The sequence below is a fragment of the Callorhinus ursinus genome, unplaced genomic scaffold (genome assembly GCF_003265705.2).
Source record: "Callorhinus ursinus isolate GAN/ISIS: 27379988/994484 unplaced genomic scaffold, GSC_fseal_2.0 scaffold133, whole genome shotgun sequence".
NCBI lineage: Eukaryota > Metazoa > Chordata > Mammalia > Carnivora > Otariidae > Callorhinus > Callorhinus ursinus.
Genome location: NW_027397195.1, coordinates 39,178 through 62,721, shown reverse-complemented (window position 1 = coordinate 62,721; position 23,544 = coordinate 39,178). Strand labels below are relative to the sequence as shown.

At 54.0% G+C, this 23,544-nt stretch overlaps 1 protein-coding gene across 10 annotated transcripts in view; it reads right to left on the bottom strand.

Moving 5' to 3' along the window:
* Positions 1–119: 119 nt before the first annotated feature.
* ATP2A3 (ATPase sarcoplasmic/endoplasmic reticulum Ca2+ transporting 3) overlaps positions 120–23,544 on the bottom strand; it is a 49,687-nt gene continuing 26,262 nt past the window's right edge. For 5 of the 10 annotated variants that reach the window (XM_073890216.1, XM_073890219.1, XM_073890221.1 and 2 more), the window contains 13 exons: positions 23,232–23,320; positions 22,979–23,123; positions 21,548–21,679; positions 21,037–21,162; positions 19,639–19,857; positions 19,187–19,522; positions 17,212–17,432; positions 16,099–16,301; positions 15,436–15,521; positions 11,430–11,563; positions 10,843–10,960; positions 10,243–10,360; positions 120–253 (listed from right to left, as the gene is read on the bottom strand). In XM_073890216.1, the coding sequence (XP_073746317.1) occupies positions 153–253; positions 10,243–10,360; positions 10,843–10,960; positions 11,430–11,563; positions 15,436–15,521; positions 16,099–16,301; positions 17,212–17,432; positions 19,187–19,522; positions 19,639–19,857; positions 21,037–21,162; positions 21,548–21,679; positions 22,979–23,123; positions 23,232–23,320 (2,028 nt within the window). In that variant the 3' untranslated portion in view covers positions 120–152. Of the gene's footprint in view, positions 254–5,915; positions 7,259–7,688; positions 9,920–10,242; positions 10,361–10,842; positions 10,961–11,429; positions 11,564–15,435; positions 15,522–16,098; positions 16,302–17,211; positions 17,433–19,186; positions 19,523–19,638; positions 19,858–21,036; positions 21,163–21,547; positions 21,680–22,978; positions 23,124–23,231; positions 23,321–23,544 lie in introns of those variants that run through there. The other 5 variants (XM_025851340.2, XM_025851335.2, XM_073890217.1 and 2 more) reach the window with 5 other exon arrangements.

Below are 23,544 nucleotides of genomic sequence, written 5' to 3'. Positions count from 1 at the left end.
CGCCTGAGAACCGAGCCCCTTGCACAGACTTTGCTCTTGAGGTGAGCCAGGTGTCAATGCCCACGTCTACAGTGGAGTTTCTAGGGGCTTCCTGGCCCCTTAGGAAGGGCAGGGCAGGGCAGGGCAGGGCAGCTGGGGCCAGAGGTCAGGAGTCAGGGATCAGTTGAAGGCACTTGGGTTGAAAAATAGAGTCCTCGGGTAGTCAGAGCAGCTCTTGGCCCCTGGCAGGCAATGGACTGTGGGCCAGCCGCGCCTGTGGACAAAAAAATTCCCAAAGATAGATGGGGGCGGGGCTGGTGGGGCCACCCAGGCTCAGCCCCACAGCTCCTTCTGGCTCCGCCTGGGCCCTGCTGAGCCTCCGGAAACAGGAGCTGTTGGCAGGAAACCACGGGCCACCCGTCATAAGGCAAAGATAAAGCTTTCAGCCCCCCCACGAACCTAGCGGAACAGAACAGGGCCAGGGCTTGGGTGGAGTGGCCTCAGGCTGAAGCCTTCCCCAAACCATGGACCCATTCCCATATCCAAAGATCCTCCCCACTCTACCTGTGCCCCCAGGTGTGGAGCTCAGTCCCGGGGTGGGGTGGGGGTTGTGGCCAGGAGAGCAGAAGCAGAAGCAGGGCCATTTCCGGAGGTATCAGCTATCTGATGCTCCCAGAGCCTGCAGCAGGACCCCCACTTCTGTCCTTATAGACCAGCTTCCATCCACCTGTTCCTCTGAGTCCAAGCCTGGCCTGTGCCCAGTCAACGTTTGCACTGGGCTGGCATCTCCATAGCTCACCTCTCCTCTCCCATCGTTTGTTCAGTCCCAGCCACACGTCCACCTCCCAAAACAAGCAGAGGGAGGGACGCAAGTGCCCGGAAGATTCAAGGGTCCCATCTATGGCACACTGCCCATGGGCTCCTGAGACAAAGCTGGGAAAGCCCGACATCAGATAGCCTCAGTTAATATCCTTGGCTCTGTTACTAGCTGCCTGTGAGGGCTTTGGGTGATTTTCCTCACCAGCCTGAGCTTGCATCCTCATCTGTGAAATGGGGATGATAATGGGATTTCCCTCATAGGTAGAGGCCCTAGGGGCATGGGTCCCAACAACACTGAAGACAAAAACCTGAGGCCACTGTTGATCTTAAGGTACAGACCCTCTGCAGCCCCTGTCTTCAACTGCACCCCAGGGCATGAATGCAAGGGTCCCAGGGGACTGGGGGTGGGGCAGAGGTTTCATGTTTGCTTCTGGGGCCCTAGAGCTGGAGGCCTCCCCTGACCCAATGCCTTGTTTTGCGGATGAAGAAATGAACTCAGAGAGGAGAAATGAATTGCCCAAGCTCACCCTGGGCTGTACTGGAGGTCTCAGCTTGAAGCAGGAAGGCCTCCCTGGTTGGCCCTCAACCCAGGCCGGGTGTCCTTGGGGCTTCCTCTGGAGATGGGAGACGGAGGCTGGGTTTCCCCCCCGGGGTGTGGGGAACTCCCCTGCAGTCCAAGGTGCCTCGCTCTGAAGGCTGATAGGAGTCTTCTTCCTGGCAGGCCTTTAGCTGGGCAATTGCTCTAGGCAGGGAGCCAGGCTCCAGGGCTAGAAATCCCAGCTGCCTGTCTGAGTAGAGCTGCTTTCTGGGCGGTGAGGGCCCCCACGGAGGGCAGGCCCATGGCCCCTTCCAGCACCTTAGGCCAGTTGTCCCCTCTCAAACAGATCATCTCACTGATCTCAGGCCCAACTGTCTGTCCAACACTACCTTCCAGAGGGGCAGCCGGAACCATGTCTTGGGCTTTTCTAAGGAAAAAATCCAGAGATGCTGGGAGCCAGACCTCTGGGTATCATGTCCCCTTGGCCTGGTCTTGATCCCAGACAAAAGGGCCTATTCCCTTTCCAGGTGACCCCATGGTTCTTGGAATAGCAGGTCCCAGCACATGAACTGCTTGCAGTCAAGAGTGGGGGTGGATGCTGACACTCTACCGGAGCCGTGTTTGTGCCCCACTCCACCCATGATCCCCGGACATTCAGGAGGGTAGCAGGCACCAGGGGAAGTGGGGAGGGAGGAGGAAGGAGGGGGGAGGAAGTCAGGCAGTCTCTAATGTGCACCTGCCCTTTTCCTATCATCACCACGACCTCCACTACCTCCTCCTTCACTCCCTCTCCCCATCTCCAAGGAGCCAGGCTTGCTGACAGACAGAGGGACTAATGGACAGATGATGTCCTTTGCCTGACTAAATTTAGCAGCCAGTGGCGTGCAGAGGGGGCCTCTGCCTATCCTGAGGGCCAGCCCAGGTCCTCAAGGGGTTCGGCACAAGGCTCCGATGGGTCTCCTTAGCTACTCAGACACCCTTGCTTCCAAGCACGCACCTGTGCTCCTGTTACAGCCTCAGTTCTGACCCTGACACTTAGAAAACAGACTGTCATGGGGGACTATCTCATTTGGGGTTGTCATATCCAAAGCATGCCCAAAATAAAAAGAAATAAAAGCAATTACATTTATCTTCCCCATTACAAATCTTTTTTGCTAATAATTTTGCCAAAGTAAGACAGACAGCTGATAGGACCAATGCCTCTTTCACTGGTTCTAAAATGCATCTTTCCATCTAGGCCTATGCTTTCCCACCTTGCCCCAACTACAGCATCCCCAGGAACAGACACCTGTGATTGTTCTAGGCATTTTGGGGGGGGGGCAGAGACGGGCAGGGCAGGGGTCAGAGTTTACAGGGGACACAGTACTTTCACATTCAGCAGATTTCTTTTTTAAACAGCCTCATGAGGCAGGTACTGGAACCCCCATTTTACAGATAGGGAAACTGAAGCTCTAGAAATTGTGTGCCTTGCCCAAGTAGCTCCCATGTCTAGTGGCTGGAAAGGAGGCTCCCCAAAGTCTGAGAGATTGGGCCAGAGCCCACCCCAAGAATCCAGCCCTTGAGAGCTGCCAGATCTGCCTTATAAGCCCAAAGGCCGAGTGGCCAGCTCCAGTATTGGGCCAGACCTTGTAGGGAGACAAGGCAGTGCTGCCAAGCCCTCAGCCCCAGGACAGCCTCCTCTGCCTGGCTAAATTTAGCAGTTCTATGGAGTGTGGAGGGGGCCTGTGTCCATCCTGGAGGCCAGCCCAGGCCCTCAAGGGGGTTGGCACAGACTCCAATGGGTCTCCTTAGCCATTCAGTGTCCCAAGGTTGCAGGGATGACACCTCTGCTTGCAGAGTTCAGTCCAGTCCCCCACCCTGGGTCTGTCAGTGTCCCAGGGCTCACTCAATGCCGCTCAGCCCCTTAGATGCCGGCTAGAATCTGGGCCAGCCTAACAGAGATTGTCAAAGGGAGGTTGTGGAGGCAAGCGTCCATAGGGAAGCCACAGCAGGGGTCCTCAGGGTTGGTTTCTCCTCTTGCCCAGACCTTGCACTGCTCCTCTGGCCTCTTCTAACCACCCCACCCCGACTATGAGCTCCTTCTCCCTAGCATCCGCGGTATCACAACTCCCTGGTTCTCCTCCATCCTTTTGGGACATTTCCTCTTGGTCCCCATCCTCTTGCTGCCCCTGGAAGGTGGGACTCCTTGGAGCTGACCTAGGTCCCTGCCCCTCAAACTCTGAGTACCCCTTGGGAGGCTTGTCTCCTTGCCTCCTGATGCTGCTGAAACCTCCACACCCACCTGGTAGCCACCGGCCCACCCACCTCCTCTGGCTCCTACCTTTCTTTTCTTCTAAATCAAACTGTATTGAGGTATAACTGACATACGGTAAAATGTACCCATTTTAGGCACACAGTTTGATGAGTTTTGACAAATGCATGCAACACCCCCCATCATCTGTCCCCCTAGAATGTCCCCAACCTGCTCTTTTGCTGGCAACCCTCCCCAACCCTAGCCCCAGGCAATCACTGATCTGTTTTGCTTTTTCTAGAACTTCATGGAGGTGGAATTGCACAATACGAGCTTCTTTTACTCAGCACAAGGGTTTAAGCTTCATGCATGTTGTTGCATACATGAGTAGTCTGCTCCTTTTTATGGCTAGAGAGCATTCTGTTGTATGGACAAACCACAGCCTGTTGTCCTCCCCTGTTGGTGGTTATTTGGGTTGTTTCCAGTTTGGGGCTATGATGAGTAAAGCTGCCATGGACTGTTGGCTTCAGTTCTTTGTGTGGGCATTAGGCCTCCATTTCCTGAGTTTGCCCTTCCATTTCTCCCAGTCTCTCCTACCCCTCTGCGGTGTACAGCGTGGGAGGCCTGGGGAGCCCAACCTGGGCCGATGGAGGGGGCAGGGTGAGGCCTTGGGCATTTTGGCAGTGGCCATCCCTGAGCCAGGGAGAAGTGTGCCAGGGCTTGCCCTGGAATTCCCTCTGGGCTGAGTGGCTGTGAGGTAGGAAACCTCTGTTTCCCTTGGCTGCTCCATCTTGACCTGTCAGGCTCCATGCTGTGGGCTGGCAGGGCTGGACTTGCGCAGGCCTGGCCATGAGCTCCAGCAGCTGATGGAACCCTCCATGCCCATCTGATGGGAGTGCTGAAGCTGGCCTGTCTACGCATCAAGCCCTCCATGCCCATCTTAACTCCATGTTCTGTCTGTCTGCCATGATGAAGCCAGCTAGACAGTCAGGCTTTCCAAGAGCTTTGGGGTGTTCATCTGTAAAATGGAGCCATAACCCCTGACTGGCCCATCTCAAGGAGCTGGTTGGGCACCCAGGGAGCTGAGGCATACAGAATGGTTTTGGGATCTGAGAGGTCTAACTGATGGACCATGCGGAAGGAAGACTCCTTCTGCCCGTCCTTGGCGCCCACTGTGAACTATGCACCAAATCTTGCCCTTCCCCAAAATAAAACCCGGGAGCTCCTAAGGGTGGGTTGTGTCTCTTCCAGTCACGGCTGGCTTCACGGATGTGTGACCTATGCAGCTGCACAGGACCCCATGCCCAGAAAGGCCCTGCATTTCGTTTTAATACTCAGCTGTCGCTGCTTTGAAACTAATTCTTTTTTTTTTTTAAATTTTATTTATTTATTTGTCAGAGAGAGAGAGGGAGAGAACGGCAGGCAGAGGAAGAAGCAGACTCCATGCTGAGCAGGGAGCCCGATGCGGGACTCGATCCCAGGACCCCGGGATCATGACCCGAGTCAAAGGCAGACGCTTAACCAACTGAGCCACCCAGGCACCCCTGAAACTCCTAATTCTTAAACAAGGGCTCCACATTTTCATTTTGTACTGAGCCCCACAAACTACATAGTCAGTCCTGTCCCTGGCTCTGTGGGCAGGGCCTGATTTCCCTTCCCAGGGCACTGGGCAGAGGATTAGAGACAGAAACTTCTTGAGTGAATCTTCTCTCCAGAGGAAGAAAATGAGGGAGATGGGGACACACAGCTATTCCCTCCACAGAGCCCCTGCTCCCAGACAGCAGAACCACCTGGGTGAGTCAGAAGTTAATATCAAGCAGCCTCTCAAAGGTCCCTGGACAATGTGAGCTGAGAGAAGCCTTGGGGAGGAGCCCTGGAGCTGGGCTTAGAAGGGCATGAAGTTGATGGCACCCTGGGGTTCAAGGAGGGGAAGGAAAGAGAGTGAGAAACCTCAGGGAGAGATGCAGGACCCATGGAATAGTCAGGGCTGGAGGCCCATGGTATTTAGGCTCCAGGCCTAGCCCGGCCTCAGGCCAAGTCATGAACCCTTCCCAGCCTGTTTCCTTAGTGATGACACTGGAATCTTAACATATGCAAAGGGCTTTGAACATGTACACAAACTATCAAGTGCGGTCCCTGTGAGCAGAGTCATGCATTTGCCATTTGGGAGAGGGTCAGGAAATCAGTGTCTCTCCTGGGTCCTCTCTCAGAGGAAGACAGCAATCCCTGGGGGAACCTCAGACCTTGGCTCAAGGTTCCTGACGTGAGTGGGTGTGGGTGGTGGGAGCCCAGGTGGACACCACATGGGCAGATGGTGGAACTGCTCTCTAGGAAATCAGACAGATCGTCCTCTGTTGCCCCAGGCACTCAACCTTTATTTCTCTACCAACTGCATGTCAACAGATGGGTATAGGGCCTCACCACCCTCCCCCACCTCCAGGTCTGCCAATCGTCCGGCAGGAAAGAAGCGGAGAATCTCTGCGGGCTGGTGCCCGGGGGAGCCCTGCCCAACTCTGCTTCTCTTATGGGGCCTCTCTGGGGACTTTGAGAGAGGAGGGGACCGGGGAGAGGTAAGGTAAGAGGCCACAGTACCTGGAGCCCTAATTTTTGCCAAAGGGGCAAAAGCGGAGTTAAAAGAACATTTATGTCCATCAAACACTCTTTTCCCATCATCAGACATGATCCAACACACATTCCTCCAGCAATGAGGGAGGGAGAGGAAGTGCCCTTGGGTAACTAGCCATTCTTATTGACATCCTTTCGGCTCATGGGTGTGCGGGGTTGGAGGCAAAGAGTGAGGCCAAGAGTCTAGGGGACTCAGAATCACCCAGCTGCGTAGACTGGGGGATGGTGCACACAGGGTTGGGCTGAAAGAGCACAGTGATCAGGTACCCAAGGATGTCTGGGGTCTTAGGCCCCAGGGACATGAAGGGCAAATCCGGCCTGAGCTTGGCAGACTGGGCAGCACCGAGAGAGACTTGGCATATCTCATTTGCTTAGGACAGGGAAATCTGAGCCTGAGGGTGCCCAGAGCAAGGCAGGCAAGCCAGCTGTCTCCTGGGAAGGGGATCCTTGCCCAGCCCCCTTCCCCTACTTCCATGTCCCTCTCTCTGACCCTTCAACCCCCTGTGCATACAAACAGTAAGAGGCTCAAGCCCTCATGATTCTTCTGTTTTATGGAAACAAAGTGGAGGGGGTTACCTGCCCTTGCTGTGCACAGCTGGGCCCAGATGTTTCCCCCAATTCACCCCCTTACTGACCAGGCCCCAGACCAGTCACTAAGCAAGAGTTCCTCCATGAGTGTAGAGGCACCAGTCACCAAGTAAATGCCCAGCCTCCAAGCAAGGGGGGGGGGTGCCTGCTCCAGAATGTGCTCATGGATTTGGGGGGTAGAGGGCTCTGCATGTCTGGATGTGCTGCCAGCTCCCTGGCTTCTGGGCAGATCCCTCCCAGGCTGCAGCTCCTGGGCTAGAGCTTCATAGCTGAACTTCCCAGGAGAGTCCCCGAGACATGAATTAGAGAGCCCCCATGTGTACAGAAGCAGGGACAGAGACTCTTGGCAGGGCCCAGTGAGCAAGCGATGAGCGTGACGGCGGTGTGGAGAGTCGGGGTGAAGGCCTGGGCATCATCAGTCTGAGGTACACACTGGAGACTCCACCCTGTTCCCGGCATTCACTTCTGGTCCTTCTCTTCTGGAAGAAAAACCCAAGAGTATGCCAAGAGGTGTATGTGTGACAGTGCACATCCACACTGGTTCCTTCTAGCTCCTTCCATCCTCCATTTCTCCTGGGACAGCTGCATTCTCCCACAGCATTCATCAGCGGATCCCCAGTTCCACTGTGTCTCCTGATGCAGCCCCACATATCCAGCTGCTGCCAGACACAGTTCTCGGATGCCCCCTGGGCCTCCTTCACTCCCCATGTTCTATCAACAATGCCAGCCCAGCCCGGGGCATATTTTGCCCTTGATTTTCAGTCTGGGAAACAACTACCCAGTATGATGAGATCCAGAAACTGGTGGCATCAACTCTTCCTTCATCCCATATACTCAGGTCTGCTGATTTTACCACCTACATCTCTTGAGTTCATCTCTTTCCCCTTCAAGTCCTCTCTGCCCTGCCCTTAGCCCCCCCTTACCTCACCGTCATGCTCCTGACCCTGGCATCACACTACAAATCCAGGCTGTCATCCCCTTGGGTGGCTCTCCATTGCCTTCGGCATAAAGGCAAGCCCACCTCGCATCCCGGACTCTCCCAGATCTGTCTCCACCCAGTTTCTCCAGGCCTCCTCTCCCCTCAGTCTGGCCCGACGGCCTCTTTGCCTGACAGCTGCTCAGCCACACCTGGGTACAGCCAGAAGATGGGGCAAGAGGACCCCCCCTCGCCCCCTTGCCTACCCCCTGGGGCTGACCGGGCATCTGCAATTCTTCCCAGGACACATTCCCTCATAAATCATAGGGAAGCTACGAGCATCAAGCCTCAGCAAAACTTCCCTAAAAGGCCACCAGGCTGGCTTGGGAATGTAGCAGGGTCCCCTCTCTCACCCCCGCCCCATCGGCTTTAGGAGGCCCGAGGGACTACAGCCACACAGGGCAGAGCTGTTTGGCTTGCAGCGGGCGCACACCACTCCACCTCTCCCATGGGGCCACACATGCCCTGTGGGCCCCACAGCCACTCCCTACAGCAGGGCACCACCCTTTCAAGCCAAGCCTCACGAGGACCATAGTCAACATCTCAGGTTCATGGTGGAGGTGGAGGTGTTGCCTAGAACCAGCTCACCCTGGGCTGGACTCAGTGTCTCCCCTCAGACCAGCTCAACACAGCTCATCAGCCTCCCTGCCTTGCCCCTCACATCTGTCCTCCATGGTTACCCCAGTCCCTTCCATGCTTCCACCCTTTCTGGCTCCCACTGCCATGAGGATATGTCCAGGGTCCTTAACTTGGCATTCGAGGCCCTTTCTGCACTCTAGTCTTACCTCTCTCCCCTGCACTCTGAGCCCCAGCCCCACTAGAAACGCCAAAGCATGCTAGCTTAGCTCTTTCCGCACCAAGTTCCATCCTCCCCTTTCAAACCTCTGCTCAGACCTTGCCTCTTCTAGAAATCACCTCCAACCCTGGGCCAGCAGGGATTGCTCCCTCCCTAGCCCTTCCAACCTGTCCCATCCTGTTAGGGTCACCATCCAGCAGCCAGGACTGAATAGTGCCCGAGACACAGGTTTTCCCCATTGGCTAAGAAATTTTGAAAGTTTTCTCAAGAAAATTTGCTGAGCCCCTTGGCTGTTGTGGCTGCTAGGGAAGGCTCTCAAGGAAGACAGAGAAGCCGCCCAAGCTGCCAACGAGACCTGACTTCACAGGTGAGTTAGTGTGATCAAGGTTGGCCAGTGGATTTTCTCGTAGACCACCCCTGCGCTTCAGCCAGAAATGGGGAGGCCCTGGGCTCCCAAGGATGGAAGTTTAGATCTATTTCACCTTCTTCAGCTCCCTAGGAGTAAGCATAGTGGGTGGGTCAGAAAGAACCATACAGGGGGCAAAAGGCCTTGTCTTGCTCCCTGCTACCTCACCCATGCGCTCCAACAAGGCCTTGCTTTGGCCGAGCACCTTAGCCCCGCCCTCAGGTGAGCCCCTGTGTGTGCGTCCAGTATGGACAGACCCATGGTGGGCCAGCTTCTTCAGGAGGCCAACTTGTTTTGGCCTCTTTAATAAGATAAAATGTTTGCAGTGCCCAGGAGGACTGGCCAGCGTGGGAGATAGGAGCCGATTGATTGCCTTGGCCCCTATGGAATGACAAGCACGTGATCTATTTATAGCCCCCCAACTCCAGGCTCCCTCCCCTGAGGCTGGGGCACATTCCTGCCAGAGATGGCCCTCAAGGACCCAGCTGCTCCCATGCAGGCTTTGGCCATAGCTGGGCCTAATCCAGACCCTCCACAGCAGCCTGGCCATGGGGCTACTGACTTGGCTCACACTCCCAGGAACAGGGAGTTTTTTGCCCCCACTTCTTCCCTCTCTAAGCAGCTCTGACAGGGAGAAGAGGTGGCCTCCCTTGCGCACGGGAGGTTTAGAATCCCCCACTCTCTGAGGCTCCTCCGCCAGCAGAGGTCGGCAGATGGATGCTATGCCCCAGCCCACTCCTCTACATGCTGCCCCCAACTCTGCCTCTGCCATTGTCCCTCTTTTCCTGGATTAAGGCAGACCCAGAGCTGTGAGCTCAGAAACAGGAGAACCCCCTCTTCCACCCTCCTACAAGGTGACACCAAAGAGGTCAACCCAGTGTGGTCTAGGGTCCCGGAGGTGGTCAGTAGCTGCCCACTCCATGCCCGGGAGACTGTCCTGAGCATGCCTGCATAAAGGCAGGCTGGGTTCAGAGAAGTCCAAGGCCAAGGCCCAAAGGAGGGTACAGTGGGCCTGGCCATGCAGGGTTGGTGGCAAGTGAGGAGAGGGAGGGAACATGGCTCTGAGTAGTGCTCTTGGCTGCTGTAGCATAAGACCCTGCAGGTACCACAGGCCATAGCCACCAGAACAGAGCCCCTTCTCGTCCTCCACTTGGAGATCCGAGAATACTTCTTTTTCTGTTCAGACAGGGAGGCTGCAGCCTGGGAAGAGAGGCAAGCAGGGAGGTGGGCAGGGAAGCAGGCTAGAGGCAAGCAGGGTGGGGAGGGTCTGGAGCTCCCCACTCACCATCCATGTGGTTCCGGGACAGGTACTTGAGGGCTTCATCAAGCAGGATGACAGGCAGAGATATCTGGAGCACCACCACCCACTGGCGCCCACTCAGTGGGGTCACCTGGAAAATAAGCTGGGGAGGGGGGAGGTGTGGTTAAAGCTGTGCCCCCACCATCTACCTGCTTCATACACCCGGGCTACCATGGACTCTTCGTGAGCAAGGTCCTACCTCCAGATCTTTGTCTACCCTGGTTCCTCTGCCAGAAGAGCCTGCCCTCCTCTGCCCTCCCCCAATGACCAAATCATCTTGGTCCTGTTTGAGAAATGGGAGGGATTCTGTACTGGGGAGGAACATAGTCTCCTCCTTGCCCTCGCCTTGGGAGATCCCCCACAGCAAGAGGTCTTATCTGCACCTCTTCAGTCCCCTGAGTCTGAGGATTCCCAGAGCATAAGCTGTTCGTGCCAAGCACTTTCAGATCTCCCCACTCCCCATCTGCCAGGCAGTTTCCATAGCAGAAGGGCCCAGAGAGGCCCAGTGACCACCCCAGGGCCAGACCGTTGCAGGAGGGTATGGGCCCTGTCACAGAAGAGGACTGGGGCAGGGCAGAAACTCACGGGCAGGGGCGGCACCAGTAGGATGAGGAAGTGCAGGGCCATGGACATGACCACAGCGGCCAGCAGCCAAGGGTTCAGCCAGGGCGGCATCCGCAGCAGCGACTGGTTCTCTGAGACACTGCCAAGGGCACAGAGTACTCACTGCAGGCCCTGCTGTGGGCGCCATCCACCGTGTGGCCTGGGCCTCAGCACTTCCTGAACTGGGCCTACAGGCTGGAGCGCTTCAGGAGGCCAGTGTAGCCAGGAGGGGTGTGTCACAGTTAACTTGCTCAGCCCCAGGGGCCTGTCCTAGGGCTTGGACGCCCTTTCTCTGTCCCTCAGACCCACTCTTGGCCCCTCCATTTATTCAGGCCCCAGTCGTGGCCCTCTTTGTTCCCTAGATTTCAATTCTGGCCCCACTTACTCTCAAAACCCCCTTTGGAACCCCTCTGACACTTAGGCCCTAATTCCAAACCCCCTGATCCTCAGACCACAATCCTGGATGTCTCTGACCCCAAATCTGGGCCCTGACTGACTCTCAGCCGCCACACTTAGGCCTCACTCCCCCATCTCTCAACCCCAGCTCCAGGCCCCTCTGCCCAGCCCACCTGTTGAGGGCATTACACATTTCAATGGTCACCAGCACAGACAAGGCCATGGTTGTGGGAAAGCGTGACTCGAAGACCTCGCAGTCGATGTCAGCAAAGAGTGGGTTGTCCTTGGAGCACTTCAGGAAGTTCCTCTGAGGGTACCAAGGTTGGGTGGGGTGGGGTGGGAGAGAACAGCGGTCAGGAGAGGGTCCGGTGTGTGGGAAGAGGGAGGCCTCACTCCATCCTCAGCCCACATCTGAGCACATAATACAACCACTGGGCAAAGTGCTGCCATGCGGTGGGCCCAAGGAGGGGCACCCACCCAGGATGGGGTCAGAGGGGCGACACTGTGCTGGAGGAAAAGGCAGGCCATCCTGGGGCACAGCTATGGAGGGACAGAGTAAGAGCAGCTAGCATTGGGATGGGGAGGACAGAAGAGGGCCCTGGGATCAGAGGGAGGATGCGGTCTTTACCCTGAGGGTGCATGGGGTGCCCTGAATATCGGAGCTGCCAGAGTGGGGGCGATGATTTACTGAGACCACAGAACAAGTAAATGCTGATAACCAATCAGCCAAATTGTTTGAATAGAATTCACCTTTGGTGGGCAAAGGCTGCATGTACCCTAATCACTGCTATTAAATAAGATTCCATTCATATCTCCCTCCATTTCTGCCACGGAAACTGAGTTCTACCAGACTTGTGTTTTGCTTACGACACGGATTAATGAATTGCTAGGTGCGGGCTTACTACACGGCTTCCTCATAATTAAGGAAAAGATCTCAGGGCTCTATAGGCGATGTGGCTGTTGGCCCTGCAGTCCCAGGGGAGAGTTTGCTTCCTGTTCACAGACTTTGCTTACAGAGTCTGCTGAGATAAGATGCTGAGCTGAGGACATGCGTGAGAACTTCTATCCTGTTCTCTTCCACAACACTGGGATGAGTGTGAATATTCATCACAGTTAGACAGCTTCCTTCTCCAATAACATAAATTTGTTCTCTGGATTATCATCTGAACACAGAGATCTTTTAAGCTAAAGTTGTTTAAAAGCTGGATCCACGTGATGTAAAAATAACCCTCAAAGAGAAATCTATAAAATGACAGGCTCTCTGAGCTCCTGTCCCGTAAATAGGTCCCTGTTTTCCCACACTGCATAAATACCACCGGGTAAGGTGACTGTCAGCCAGAAGGGGCCGCTAGCACTTTCCTCTTCTCTCTCAGGCAGGATGAAAAATTCTAAAAGACTATGGCTTGGCTAGATTTCTTATTTCAACAAAGAGGTGGAGATTCTTATCTCATTTAAATCAACAGTGGGATTTTCTCCAAAAATCAAGCACCAGTATTGGGGACAAGTGCATGTTTTTATGTGGCAGTGTCCTAAAATTTGATTCCACCCGGAGAACAAGAGGACCAAATGCCTCTTCCTGTTGTACCACTATGGTCAGGCCCCACTTTTCCAGATCTTAATGACCTATGCATCCATGTGCATACAAATGCAGTGTACACCCCTCCCACTCAAGCATGTGCAAGCCTAGAGCTTTATGCCTGTGCAGAGAGAAAAATATACAAACAGGGGCACATCACGATGTTTCAATAGATAAATGCCCTGCCCAATTCAGACCTCCTGGGTTTTACCAGTGTGCATCTGCCACACGTGTGCATTATGCCCCAGGTCATGAGTCATAGTGTGGCCTCTTGAATTGTTTATTAGAAGGTACTCAGGGCTGGAACTTCTGTCTCATAGGTTCATTGTGAGCCTTGTGGGGGTGGGGGCTTGTTTTCTCTGGGTGACACCACTGCTCTGCCTACTCCTTCCCTTTGCCTCCCTGGCTATTTCCTATTTACCTTATCCTGCAAGGCCTCCTCTATGTTTCATTAATTTAATTAATACTTACACAACTCTTACTATGTGCCAGATGTTGGTCTAAGCACTTTACAAGAATTGACTCCAAGTTAATCCTCCTGACTGCCTTATGAGGCCGAGGCAGGGACAATTATTACCCATTTTATAGATGAGGACACTAATAGAGAGGCTAAGTAGCCTGTCCAAAGTTACACAGCCAGTGTGTGGCCAGAACTAGGGTGTGGACCCAGGTAGCCTGGGTCCAGTTTCCATGCTCTGTGCTCTTAACCACTCTGCTGCCTTTTGACAGCTTCCTTCAGAAACCAAGGGCAGTTCTAGGCGGCTCTGCTGAAATTCCAACAACCGAAGCTGAAAGCTCTACCTTAGGTCTAACCCTAGACCACCTCCAAGTCCCACAGCCACTTGTATTTTTTCTGCTGAAGCTTCTCACCTAAAATGTGACTGCCCACTTCCACGTTCTTCCCAGGTCTTTGCAGAGCCTTTGTGTGCTTGGTGACGGGCATACAGTTGATGCTTAATAGTCATTTTTTGACCAGATGGATAAATAATGAGAAATGGAATGACCTGAAGACAGTTGGGAAGGTGGCACCAATGGGACTGGGGACTAACTAGTAGTGGGCATGGGGTATGTGTCTACCATGACCCCCACAGGTCTGGCATGGGTGACCAGGTTGGCTGTAGAACTGAGATGGGGATGAAGGAAAGGGATTATTTGGGGAAAGGTGATAGATTCGATTTTGGTGAGTGCAGTGGGCCTGTGGGACATCCTAGAGGAGATATCCGGCTGGATATATGGGACTGGGCTCAGAAGAAAGACCGCGGTGGGGGTGGGGTATCCTGGGAGATTTGAGATCTGTAGATAAAGGAGGGTAATAGAGACAGTGCTGAAGGAGGCAGAGGCAGGATGGTCAGCACGCCCTTGCCCTGCACCTTGCTGCTCCCATAGGAGCTAACTGAGCAGAGGTGCTTGAGGCTGGCCTGAACTTTCTGCCAAGGGCTGAGGGGCACCAGGCTTTGGGATGAGAGCCTGGGCCTGTGCTCTGCACTGCTGTCAGAAAGGAGAGCCCACATGCTAGAGGGCTGGTGGGTACCAGGAAAGTATCCCTGAGCTGACTGTACCTAGATGTGAATACTGCGATAAGGCCTGAAATCACAGAGCCTCCCAGGGAGGACAGCCAGTGATAGGGCAAAGGGTCAGGTCCCTCCTTTGAGCTCTTCTATCCACAAGAAGGTAACGAAGGCAGGTACACTCAGAGGAAGAAGACCCTAAATCCCTGCAGCTCTCAGCTTTAAATGAAAAATCCACAACTGCCTTTGCTAGATTCGCTGCGAAGGTTCTTTGAAGCAAAAGAGATACCCAGACAGGGGCGCCTGGGTGGCGCAGTCAGTAAAGCGTCCAACTCAGTTTTGGCTCAGGTTGTGATCTCAGCATTGTGAGATCAAGCCCCACATCGGGCTCTGTGCTCAGCATGGAGTCTGCTTGGATTCTCTCTCCCTTTCCCTCTGCCTCTCTACCCGCTTATTCTCTCTCAAATAAATAAATAAATCTTTAAAAATAATAATAAAAAAAGGAAATGCCAGACAGAGGGACAGACTGACAGATAGCAGCTGAGGGGTCTCCTTGCTTGCTTCTAGAGCTATGCTGAGCTAAGCTAGCCCTGTGGTGGGCACCTGCTAGGCAGGTGACTTCAAGAGGTCAGTGGATCCCTTTCTAGAGAAGCATGTTGGTATGGAGGTGGAGGGGGAGCCTGGCAGATTCCTTCCCTCCACTCTCAATTTCCTTACTCGGACCCCCTGCCTGAAGTTCTACCTTTCAGGTGTTCATATCTCTGAGCCCTCAATTTTTGGGGGGGTTCCATGATAAAGGTAAGATATTTCTGTGCAGTTATGCCCCTTGTTAGCCCCCTAACCAAATGATTGGGCGAAGGAGTAACCACTTCTCTGGCTCAGGAGCTGGGCTGCTATCTCTAGGTTTCCAGTGGCTTCTGAGCATGCCTCCCTTCGATGGTGGATGTCTGTGTATGTGTATGGGGGTAGGGAGGGACAGCTGTAGGCCAACCACGGGGTTCCAGGCCCCTTTCCCCTGGAACTCCAACAACTACTTGGGCTGTGAGTTCTACCTCAGAAATAACCCCAACAGGCTCCCTGGCTGTCCTTGCTTACCAGTTGGTAGAAGGTGACGTGAGGTCCCTCGGCATCATAAAGGAACCACCAGGTGGCGGCAGCCACCGTGGCCAGGCCCACGTACACTGCAAGGAGGAGAGGAGGAAACTGGCTATAGTGGATAGCTGTGGTTTTCTGGCATCGACTTCCCCTTCCTAACAATCTCCTGAATTTCTGTCAAAGAACAACCCTCTCCCTCTCTGAGCCATGTGGTTTGCAAGCACCTGTCCTTAGTAACAGTGGTGGGCCCTGACCGGCAATCAGCACCCACCACTCCCCTGGCCACGGTGATTGGTAGGAGATAAGCAGGTGACCCAATCTGGGCCAAGAACAGGTCTGAGACTTTTGTCATATTACTGAGGGGTCGCTCTCTGTTCTGTTGAATTTGGGGTTGGGATGGAGTAAACATGAGGCTACAGCTGTAGCAGCCATCCCCACCTCCAGGGGATGCCTGAGAATGGAGCTGAGGCAGAGCCAAAATATGCCGGTGATCCTGAGGCCTGGATCCAGCCATACCCGAGGCATGCTCTAGTCTTTTCCATGAGATGAGCCCACAGTTTCTTTTGGCATGAGCCAGGCCCAGGCATTCTGTCTGTAGTTTGCAAGCCTAAGTGAGAGAAGCTCTCAAGAAGCCCCTGAAACCCCAATGAGGGCGCCACTCACCTCCAATAGCCAGATATCGAAAAAAGAGCCAGCCGCTGATGAGGGCCTCATGAGGGTTCCTTGGCAGCTTCTCCATGATGTCCAGGTCTGGTGGGTTAAAGCCCAGGGCTGTGGCAGGTAGCCCATCTGTCACCAGGTTCACCCAAAGCAGCTGCACAGGGATCAGGGCTTCCGGGAGGCCCAGAATTGCCGTGAGGAAGATGCTGGAACCAGAGTCACAGGCTCTAGTCCCCAGCAACTGGGGGGTTCAGCTCCTACTCACACCCAAGGCTGGGAAGCTCACCTACTGTCTGCACAGGAGCCCCATCTCACTTTGCCAGTTCTTATGTGTGCACATGGCTCTGCCCCACACTGGGTCAGTCCTGCGCTCAATCTCAGCTCTGGAGCCTGGACAAATCTGCCCTTTAGGCCTCTCCTGCTTAGGCCACAACTCCTCTAGGGCATGTGCGCACATGGACAACGCGCGCCTGAGTACATACACATTTTTTTTTTTAACAGACAGGCCACACAATTTAGCACAGGCCACACAATTACACAAACATAAGCACCTACAATGCTTGTCCTCACATGCAGAGACTGCAGAATTCACATGTGTCCAGGCAAACCTGTGCTCACCATTCCCCACAGGCATCTCTCACATGTGAGCCTGAGTGTGTACAAATTATACACTGGCACAAATCCTCTGTGCTTGTACTTATGCCCAAAGATGCACAAGAGCACACATGCACATGTGTACACATACCTTTCATTTGAGTACACACACCATGCTCACACACAACTGTGTGCACACATTCACATACACATGTGAGCACAATTACTGCCCCAAAGTGGGGCTAGTTCTCCCATCTTGCCAACTCTAAATGTGGGAGTTATGGCTGAGGGATGATAGGGCACTTTTTAGGCCCCTCTTTGGGGGCTGGGGTTCACCGAGGCCTCTGGAGGAATGATGAGGTGCTCCTGCCCTTGCCCTCCTTGAGGTGAGACCCTAGGAGGCCCCCGCCAGGGCAGAACATGTGTCCCTCCACCCTTATAGCCCCATCCCAGGAAGAGGCATTTCCCTTAGTGACCTAAAGCTGGTCAAGAGGGCTGGGAAGAGGAAATCCAGGGCCTCACCAGACCACCTCGCCCACATTGGAGGAGATGAGGTAGCGGATGAACTGCTTCATGTTGTTGTAGATGGCACGTCCCTCCTCCACCGCGGCCACGATCGAGGCAAAGTTGTCATCTGACAGCACCATCTCGGCTGCTGACTTGGCCACAGCTGTGCCAGAGCCCATGGCAATGCCAATCTCTGCTTTCTTCAGAGCCGGGGCATCATTCACCCCGTCTCCGGTCTAGGGGCAAAGTTAGGTAGAATCATGCCTAAGAAACTTCACTTCTCCTTCCTTGACTCCCCTCAACTAAGTCTATCCCTAAGCTCAGGGGACATCCCCAAGGAAGCAGACAGCTGAACAGAGCAAATGGTGAGGTTGAAAATGAACTTAAGAGATTGGGCTGGGGATGAGGTGGTTGCAGACCAGGACAATTTTGAAGAGAAGATCAATTTGAAGGTCCTCATCTTCTTGATGAGGTGGACTTGGGGAAGACGGTGGGTCACTGATGATGGTGGAGATGAAATTCAGGTTGGATGTGGTGTAGAAGACGAAATTGAGATTAGGGGCAAAATTAAGGTTAAGTCAGGGATGAGGTCAAGGTTGTGGCCCAGGAAAAGAACCAGGTAGGTGTTATAGCTAAAGGTTGGAGCCAAGGTGAAGGTCTGGGTCAACACTGGACTCAGGTAAAGGTCAAGTCAAAGTCAGAGGCCAAATCAAGGTTATGGTCCACATCAGGAATGATGTCACAGTCAAGGTTGGAGATGCAGTCAAGGTCAAGATTAGAGGCCATATAAAGTTGAGGTCTACAAAAAGTATTGGTTTTTAGGGGTCAAGGTCAATGTCAAGGATCAGGTCAGGGTGCAGGTCAAGACTGCAGCCCCTAACAAGGCTGAGCTCAAAGTAAAAATCAGATTAAGATGGTCAAGTTCAAGGTCAGGAACCAAGTCAACATGAAGGTCAAAAATAAAGTTAAGAACCAGATTACAACTGTAGTCAAGACTGGTGACCAGCTCAGTTATCAAGGTCAAGACTGGATCACAGGTTAGCATTAAAGTCAAGGTAAAGGACTGGAGGTGGAGGTCAACAGAGACCAGGTCAGGGGTGAGATTGGGGTCAAGAATCAGATCAGTGTTGAGAATAGGTCTGTAATCAAAGAATGAGACAAAAAAAAAAAAAAAAAAAAAAAAAAAAGAAAAGAAAAGGAAAGAAAACTGGGCCCAAACAAAAGGTCTATCCAAAGGTGAATGGGTAAATAAACTGTGGTTATAGTCACATGGCAGAATGCTACTCAATGATTAAAAAAAACAATCATCTACTGATATCCAAACAACATGGATAAATTTCAAAAGAAAGAAGCCAGACACAAGAGTACGTACTGTATGATCCCATTCATATGAAAATCTAGGACAGGCAATCGATGGTGGAAAAATGGCCTGTTGTGAGAGAGGGGCCTGATGGGGAAGGTATGTGAGGGAACTTCATGGGTCCATAGTAATGTTCCTTATCTTGATAAGGGTTCGGATGACATGCAAAGGTGTGTCTGCACTTATCAAAACACATCAAATGAATGATATGCTTAAGACTTGTGCATTTCATTGCATGTAAGTTTTGCCTCAAAAAGGAAAAAAAGAGAACCACAAAGAAATGCTGCTCTCTAGAGTATGCATTCTAGATTATGTGAGGGTGAAGTGTACCAATGCCTGCAACTTCCTTTGAAATTTATTTAAGAAAAGATGGATTAAGGATGGATAGATGGATAGGTATTTGCAAAGCAAACAGAATATTACGTGTAGAATCTAGATCATAGATATTACAGGTGTTTACTATAAAACTATTTTAATTTCTTTCTGTTTGAGATTTTTTGTAACAAACTGTTGGAAAAAATAAGAATGAAGCAGAGGCAGAGGTGGTATGGGTTGCTCTTTCTAAGCTCTATGGCCAGTGTTCCCCTCACCCCTCCCCACCTCAACTCGGCTCCCATCTTGTGGCCTCACCATGGCGGTGATCTCATTAAAGGACTGTAGGTTCTCTACGATTCGGGACTTGTGTGCAGGTTCCACGCGGGCGAAACAGCATGCTGTGCGGCAGGCATGGCGCTGCTCCTCAGGGCTGAGGTCGTCAAATTCGCGACCTGTGTAGGCCTTCCCCACCACGTCCTCTGCGTCCCTGAAGATGCCAAGGCGGCGGCAGATGGCCACAGCTGTTCCTTTGTTGTCCCCTGTGATCATGACCACACGGATGCCGGCCTGGTGGCAGCGTGCGATGCAAGCAGCCACCTCAGGCCTTGGAGGGTCCAGCATGCCCACGCAGCCCACAAAAGTCAGGTCCATCTGTAGGGAGGGGGCAGATGCAAGTGGAGCCTGGGCCCATGCTCAACCTCCTACCTGCCCAGCCTTTGCAGGGAGACGCACAGCTCCCAGCCTTGGGGCTCTGCCCTGGCACCCACCTCGTACTGCACAAACTTGCTGCAGTCGTCCAGCTGCATGTCCTCCTTCCTTGGGGGTGCATCCCGAGTGGCCAGCGCCAGGCAGCGCAACATGTCTGAGCCTGAGCCCCAATCCCGAATCTTGGCCAGGATCTGCTCTCTGCACGTGGCAGTCAGGGGTACTGTGTGGCTTCCCACTCGGACTGAGCTGCAGCGCTCGATCACACTCTCAGGAGCCCCCTGTATCATGGGTGAGGGGAGAGGCAACTCTGTCAGTCAGGACCCCTTCCTTCCCCTCTTGCCCAACTGAGGAAGTTGAGGCCCAGAAATGGAAAATGCCATCCAAGGGGACACAAAGCAAGATATGGCCCAGATTCCATTCTTTGAAAGTTCAGAGTGAGAACCAAGGGGGCCTCACTGTGAGAAAACCCAAAAGGAATGGGGGGTTGTGGCTGCCCATTGGGTGGCACCCTCCCCCCTACCAACCCAAAGCTGGGAAGGTCTGCTGCAGCATTTGGGGAGGGGGGGATAGAACGGGCAGCCCTCCTACAGGTCCTGCCTCCCTGCCAATCTGGTGCAGCTGGGATCCCAATTCTGCAGGGGGCTCAGCAACAGGAGGCAAGCTGAGCCCTGCCTGGGGACCAGAAATAGAGCCATGCTGAGGGTGTGGCTCTGGGAAGGTGTTCTTGGGGGTGACATGTTTCTCAGTAGCCTTGGGGTCTCACCTGGGGTCTTGCCTCTATTCACACCTTGGGAATAGCTTCTGAACCCTCCATCAACGCCTTCTCCCTCTCCCCAAAAGGCACTCCAAATGCTAAGTTTTCAAGGTGGCCCAAGATCCCAATACAGAAGCCTTTTCATTTCAAAAGGGGTTAAAACCTCCATTTCAGTGTGAAGTTAGGGCTGTCATTCCTACTTCAGGTTGAAAAGCAGTGACAGGCAGTGTGATGGGCAGAAGTCTGGATGGGAGACTTCCTTCCCTAGGACTCAGTTTCCAGAACATGAAGCACCAGAGATGGGCACCAACCACCGCAATACCCCCATCAGAGGTAAAAAAGGCTTTTGAGACCTTCCAGCTTGACCTTGCCATTCAGATGGGGAGACTGAGGCTCATGGAGGAGCATAGGTGACCCCAAGGTCATGTGACAAGGCAGTGCCTCTCAGCCCAGAGTTGGGGCCATGGTGAGCGGCAAGCCTTGGTGCCTGGCCCTGGCTTTATCTCCACCAAGGCTGGATCCTGCTCCCAGTTCCCCATGGAGGGCTGACCACCCTCATTCTAGATTCACTGCTTCGACAGTGGGCCTCACACCTCCCTCAGTCTCCCACAGTGGCAGTCACTAGCTCTTCAGAGGACTGAAGATCAGACCTCCCAGGGACTCCACATGTGCAGAAGCCCCAGGCCAATTAGGCAGGCCCCACCTTCACAAACATCTTGCTGCCCTGGGCTGCCAGGCCAGGGCTAGTAGGCGTGCAGTACACTGACATGGACTTCCGGTCTCGGGAGAACTCCAGGGTAAACTCCTTACGCATCAGCTGCTTGATGACCTATGGGGCTCAGAGGGGTCAGGATGTGAGGGGCAGAGCCAGAAACTCTCACTGCTTTCTTTCCAGCAGCTTGATCCCACAAAGAGCCTCTTGCTCCCTGTGGGATGATGTCTACCCTCCTCTGATCCTGACATGTGAAGCCCCCATCTCCCTCCCTCCCTCCCAAAAGGCTGCCACTTCCTGACCATGCTGTGCACTTCCCGACTCTGGGTCCTCGCCCACACTCAGTCTTTTCCTTTCTTTTCTCTGTAGCCAAGTCGTACCAGGGTCCGAGGTCCCTCCTCCTCCCAGAGGCCTCCCAAGACCTTGTCGTCCTCTCTTTCTTCTCTAGATGCCCAGACGCCCCAGCTACGAGGTCTGTGGCCAGAGCCCTCACTGTGCTTACCGCATTGCAGGCACTGGCTCGCTCCACCCGGGATAGGGCCTGTAGGTTGGTGTCAAACACATTCATCTTCTCCACCAAGCAAGTCAGAGCCGCCTCCGTGGCCTCTCCTACCTTCTCATACACGCCCTTAGCCTGGTGGGGCCCAGAGTACAGGGGGTGAAGAGCAGGGCAGCCTCCAGTGGACCCCCATCCTTACCTCCCACATCCTTACCTTACCTCCTGGCCCCTGGAGCTCCCTTTACCAGAGTTACCTTTGACCTCCTTTGCAGCAGACCAGTGGCGCCCTTCCCAGTCCAGCTGACATGAGGTCTGGATAGTGTCTGGCACTGAGGCTTCCCTTCCCTTCTGACACCCCCTCCGCCCCCCCCACCCCCTCCCGCCCCGGTCATCAGTGAACATGTATCCTCCCTGCTACCCACCTCACTCTCTGCAGGCCCCTTCTCAGCCTCCTTCTCCAGATTCCCCAGATTCCTCTTTCTAAACTCTGCTGTCCAGACCCTGCTCCTTCCCTCCCACCTTCTCTCCCTGAGGCCTCATACACCCCATTTCCCCCACCTTTCATGTGCTTGACTTCCAGGGCCCAGCCTGGCAGTGACATTTCCGCTGAGCTCCGAGCCCACATATCTAATTGCTGCCTGTTGGACTTGGTTCCTTAGTGACCCTCAGGCCACCTCCCCTTATCCCTATATTTGCCACTCCAGTGACAGTCCTAGCCAGAACAGCAACCAGGAGGTACCCTCCCTCTCTTTCACCTAGCCAGTCACCAAGTCCCACCCTAAATCTCCAACCCATGCTTTCTTCCCTTTCCCTGGAGCCCCAGCCAGCAACTCTCTGACCTGGGGGACCGCACAGGGGCTCCCTGAATCCACTCTTGCCCTGTCTGTGCCATCCTCCACACAAAAGCCTAGGTGATCTTTGGTAAATGCAGATCTGACCATATATATCACTCCTCTGCTCAAAACCCCTTGGTGGCTGTCTACTGCCTTCAGCTCATTATGGGACCTGACTTGATCTGGTCAAGTCCCTCCCTCAGGCAGGAGTATCTTCATGCATGTTCCATTCCACTGCTCCAGCAGCAGGTAAGGGCATTCAGTGCCTGCATCCCATCAGCTTGTTATGACCTGTGGGCCTTTTCTGGGCTGGGCCTTGCCTTCTACTGTAAACACCCTCCCTAGTCCTACTGCCCAAATCTCTTCCTCGACACCGTGGCACTACAGTCCCTTACATTACCGTCTTCCACAGCCCAAGAGCCCTGGGGCATAGTCTCAAAGCCAGTGTGAGAAAGCAGTGGCGGTGGGGGTCTGCAGGGGGGCAGTGTTCCTGGGGTGTGGCACTCCAAAGGAGCAGGGACTGCCAATCCTGGGAGTTTTGAGACTCTGGAGAAGGGTCACCTGGGTACTAGTGAGGTCACGAAAGAGCGCTGGGTCCCACCTCGTTGTAGTCCAGCGCCGAGTCGTTGCAGAGGGCACAGATCGTCGCCAGCTCCACCAACCCATCGAACTGCCCACAGTGCACAAGCTGCTCCTCCTGCCTCCTGTGGGGCCGGGCCTTCGTACCAGGGCATTTGGCCCCATCCCTGGGAGGTGGATGGCCTCCTGATCCCTCCCACAGAACTCAGAGCTGTCCAGTGTGGCTCAGCTCACCGCGGAACCCCGCCCACCACACCCCCTTGCCCAGCACTCACACTTCGCCCTCCGGGGCATAAGTGGTGCCTGAGACGGTGAACTCGTGCAGATGGCAGGAGCCTGCTTCGGCCTCGGCTACCACGAACATCTGGAGAGGACAGAGGCATGCTTAGGCAAGCCCTCACCTCTCTCCTTTTTGGGCAGCCAGTCTGAATAAAGCCTGACCCAAAGGTGGGATCCTCTGGGCCCCTGGAGTAGCTGCTGGCCTTCTCTCCTGCCAAGCTCTGGAAGGTGCAGTGTGAGAGTAGGGTTCTGGCTGTGGCAGGGCCTCTGCTCTGGACCCCCTGAGGGGTATAAGGCAGATTCCTCAAT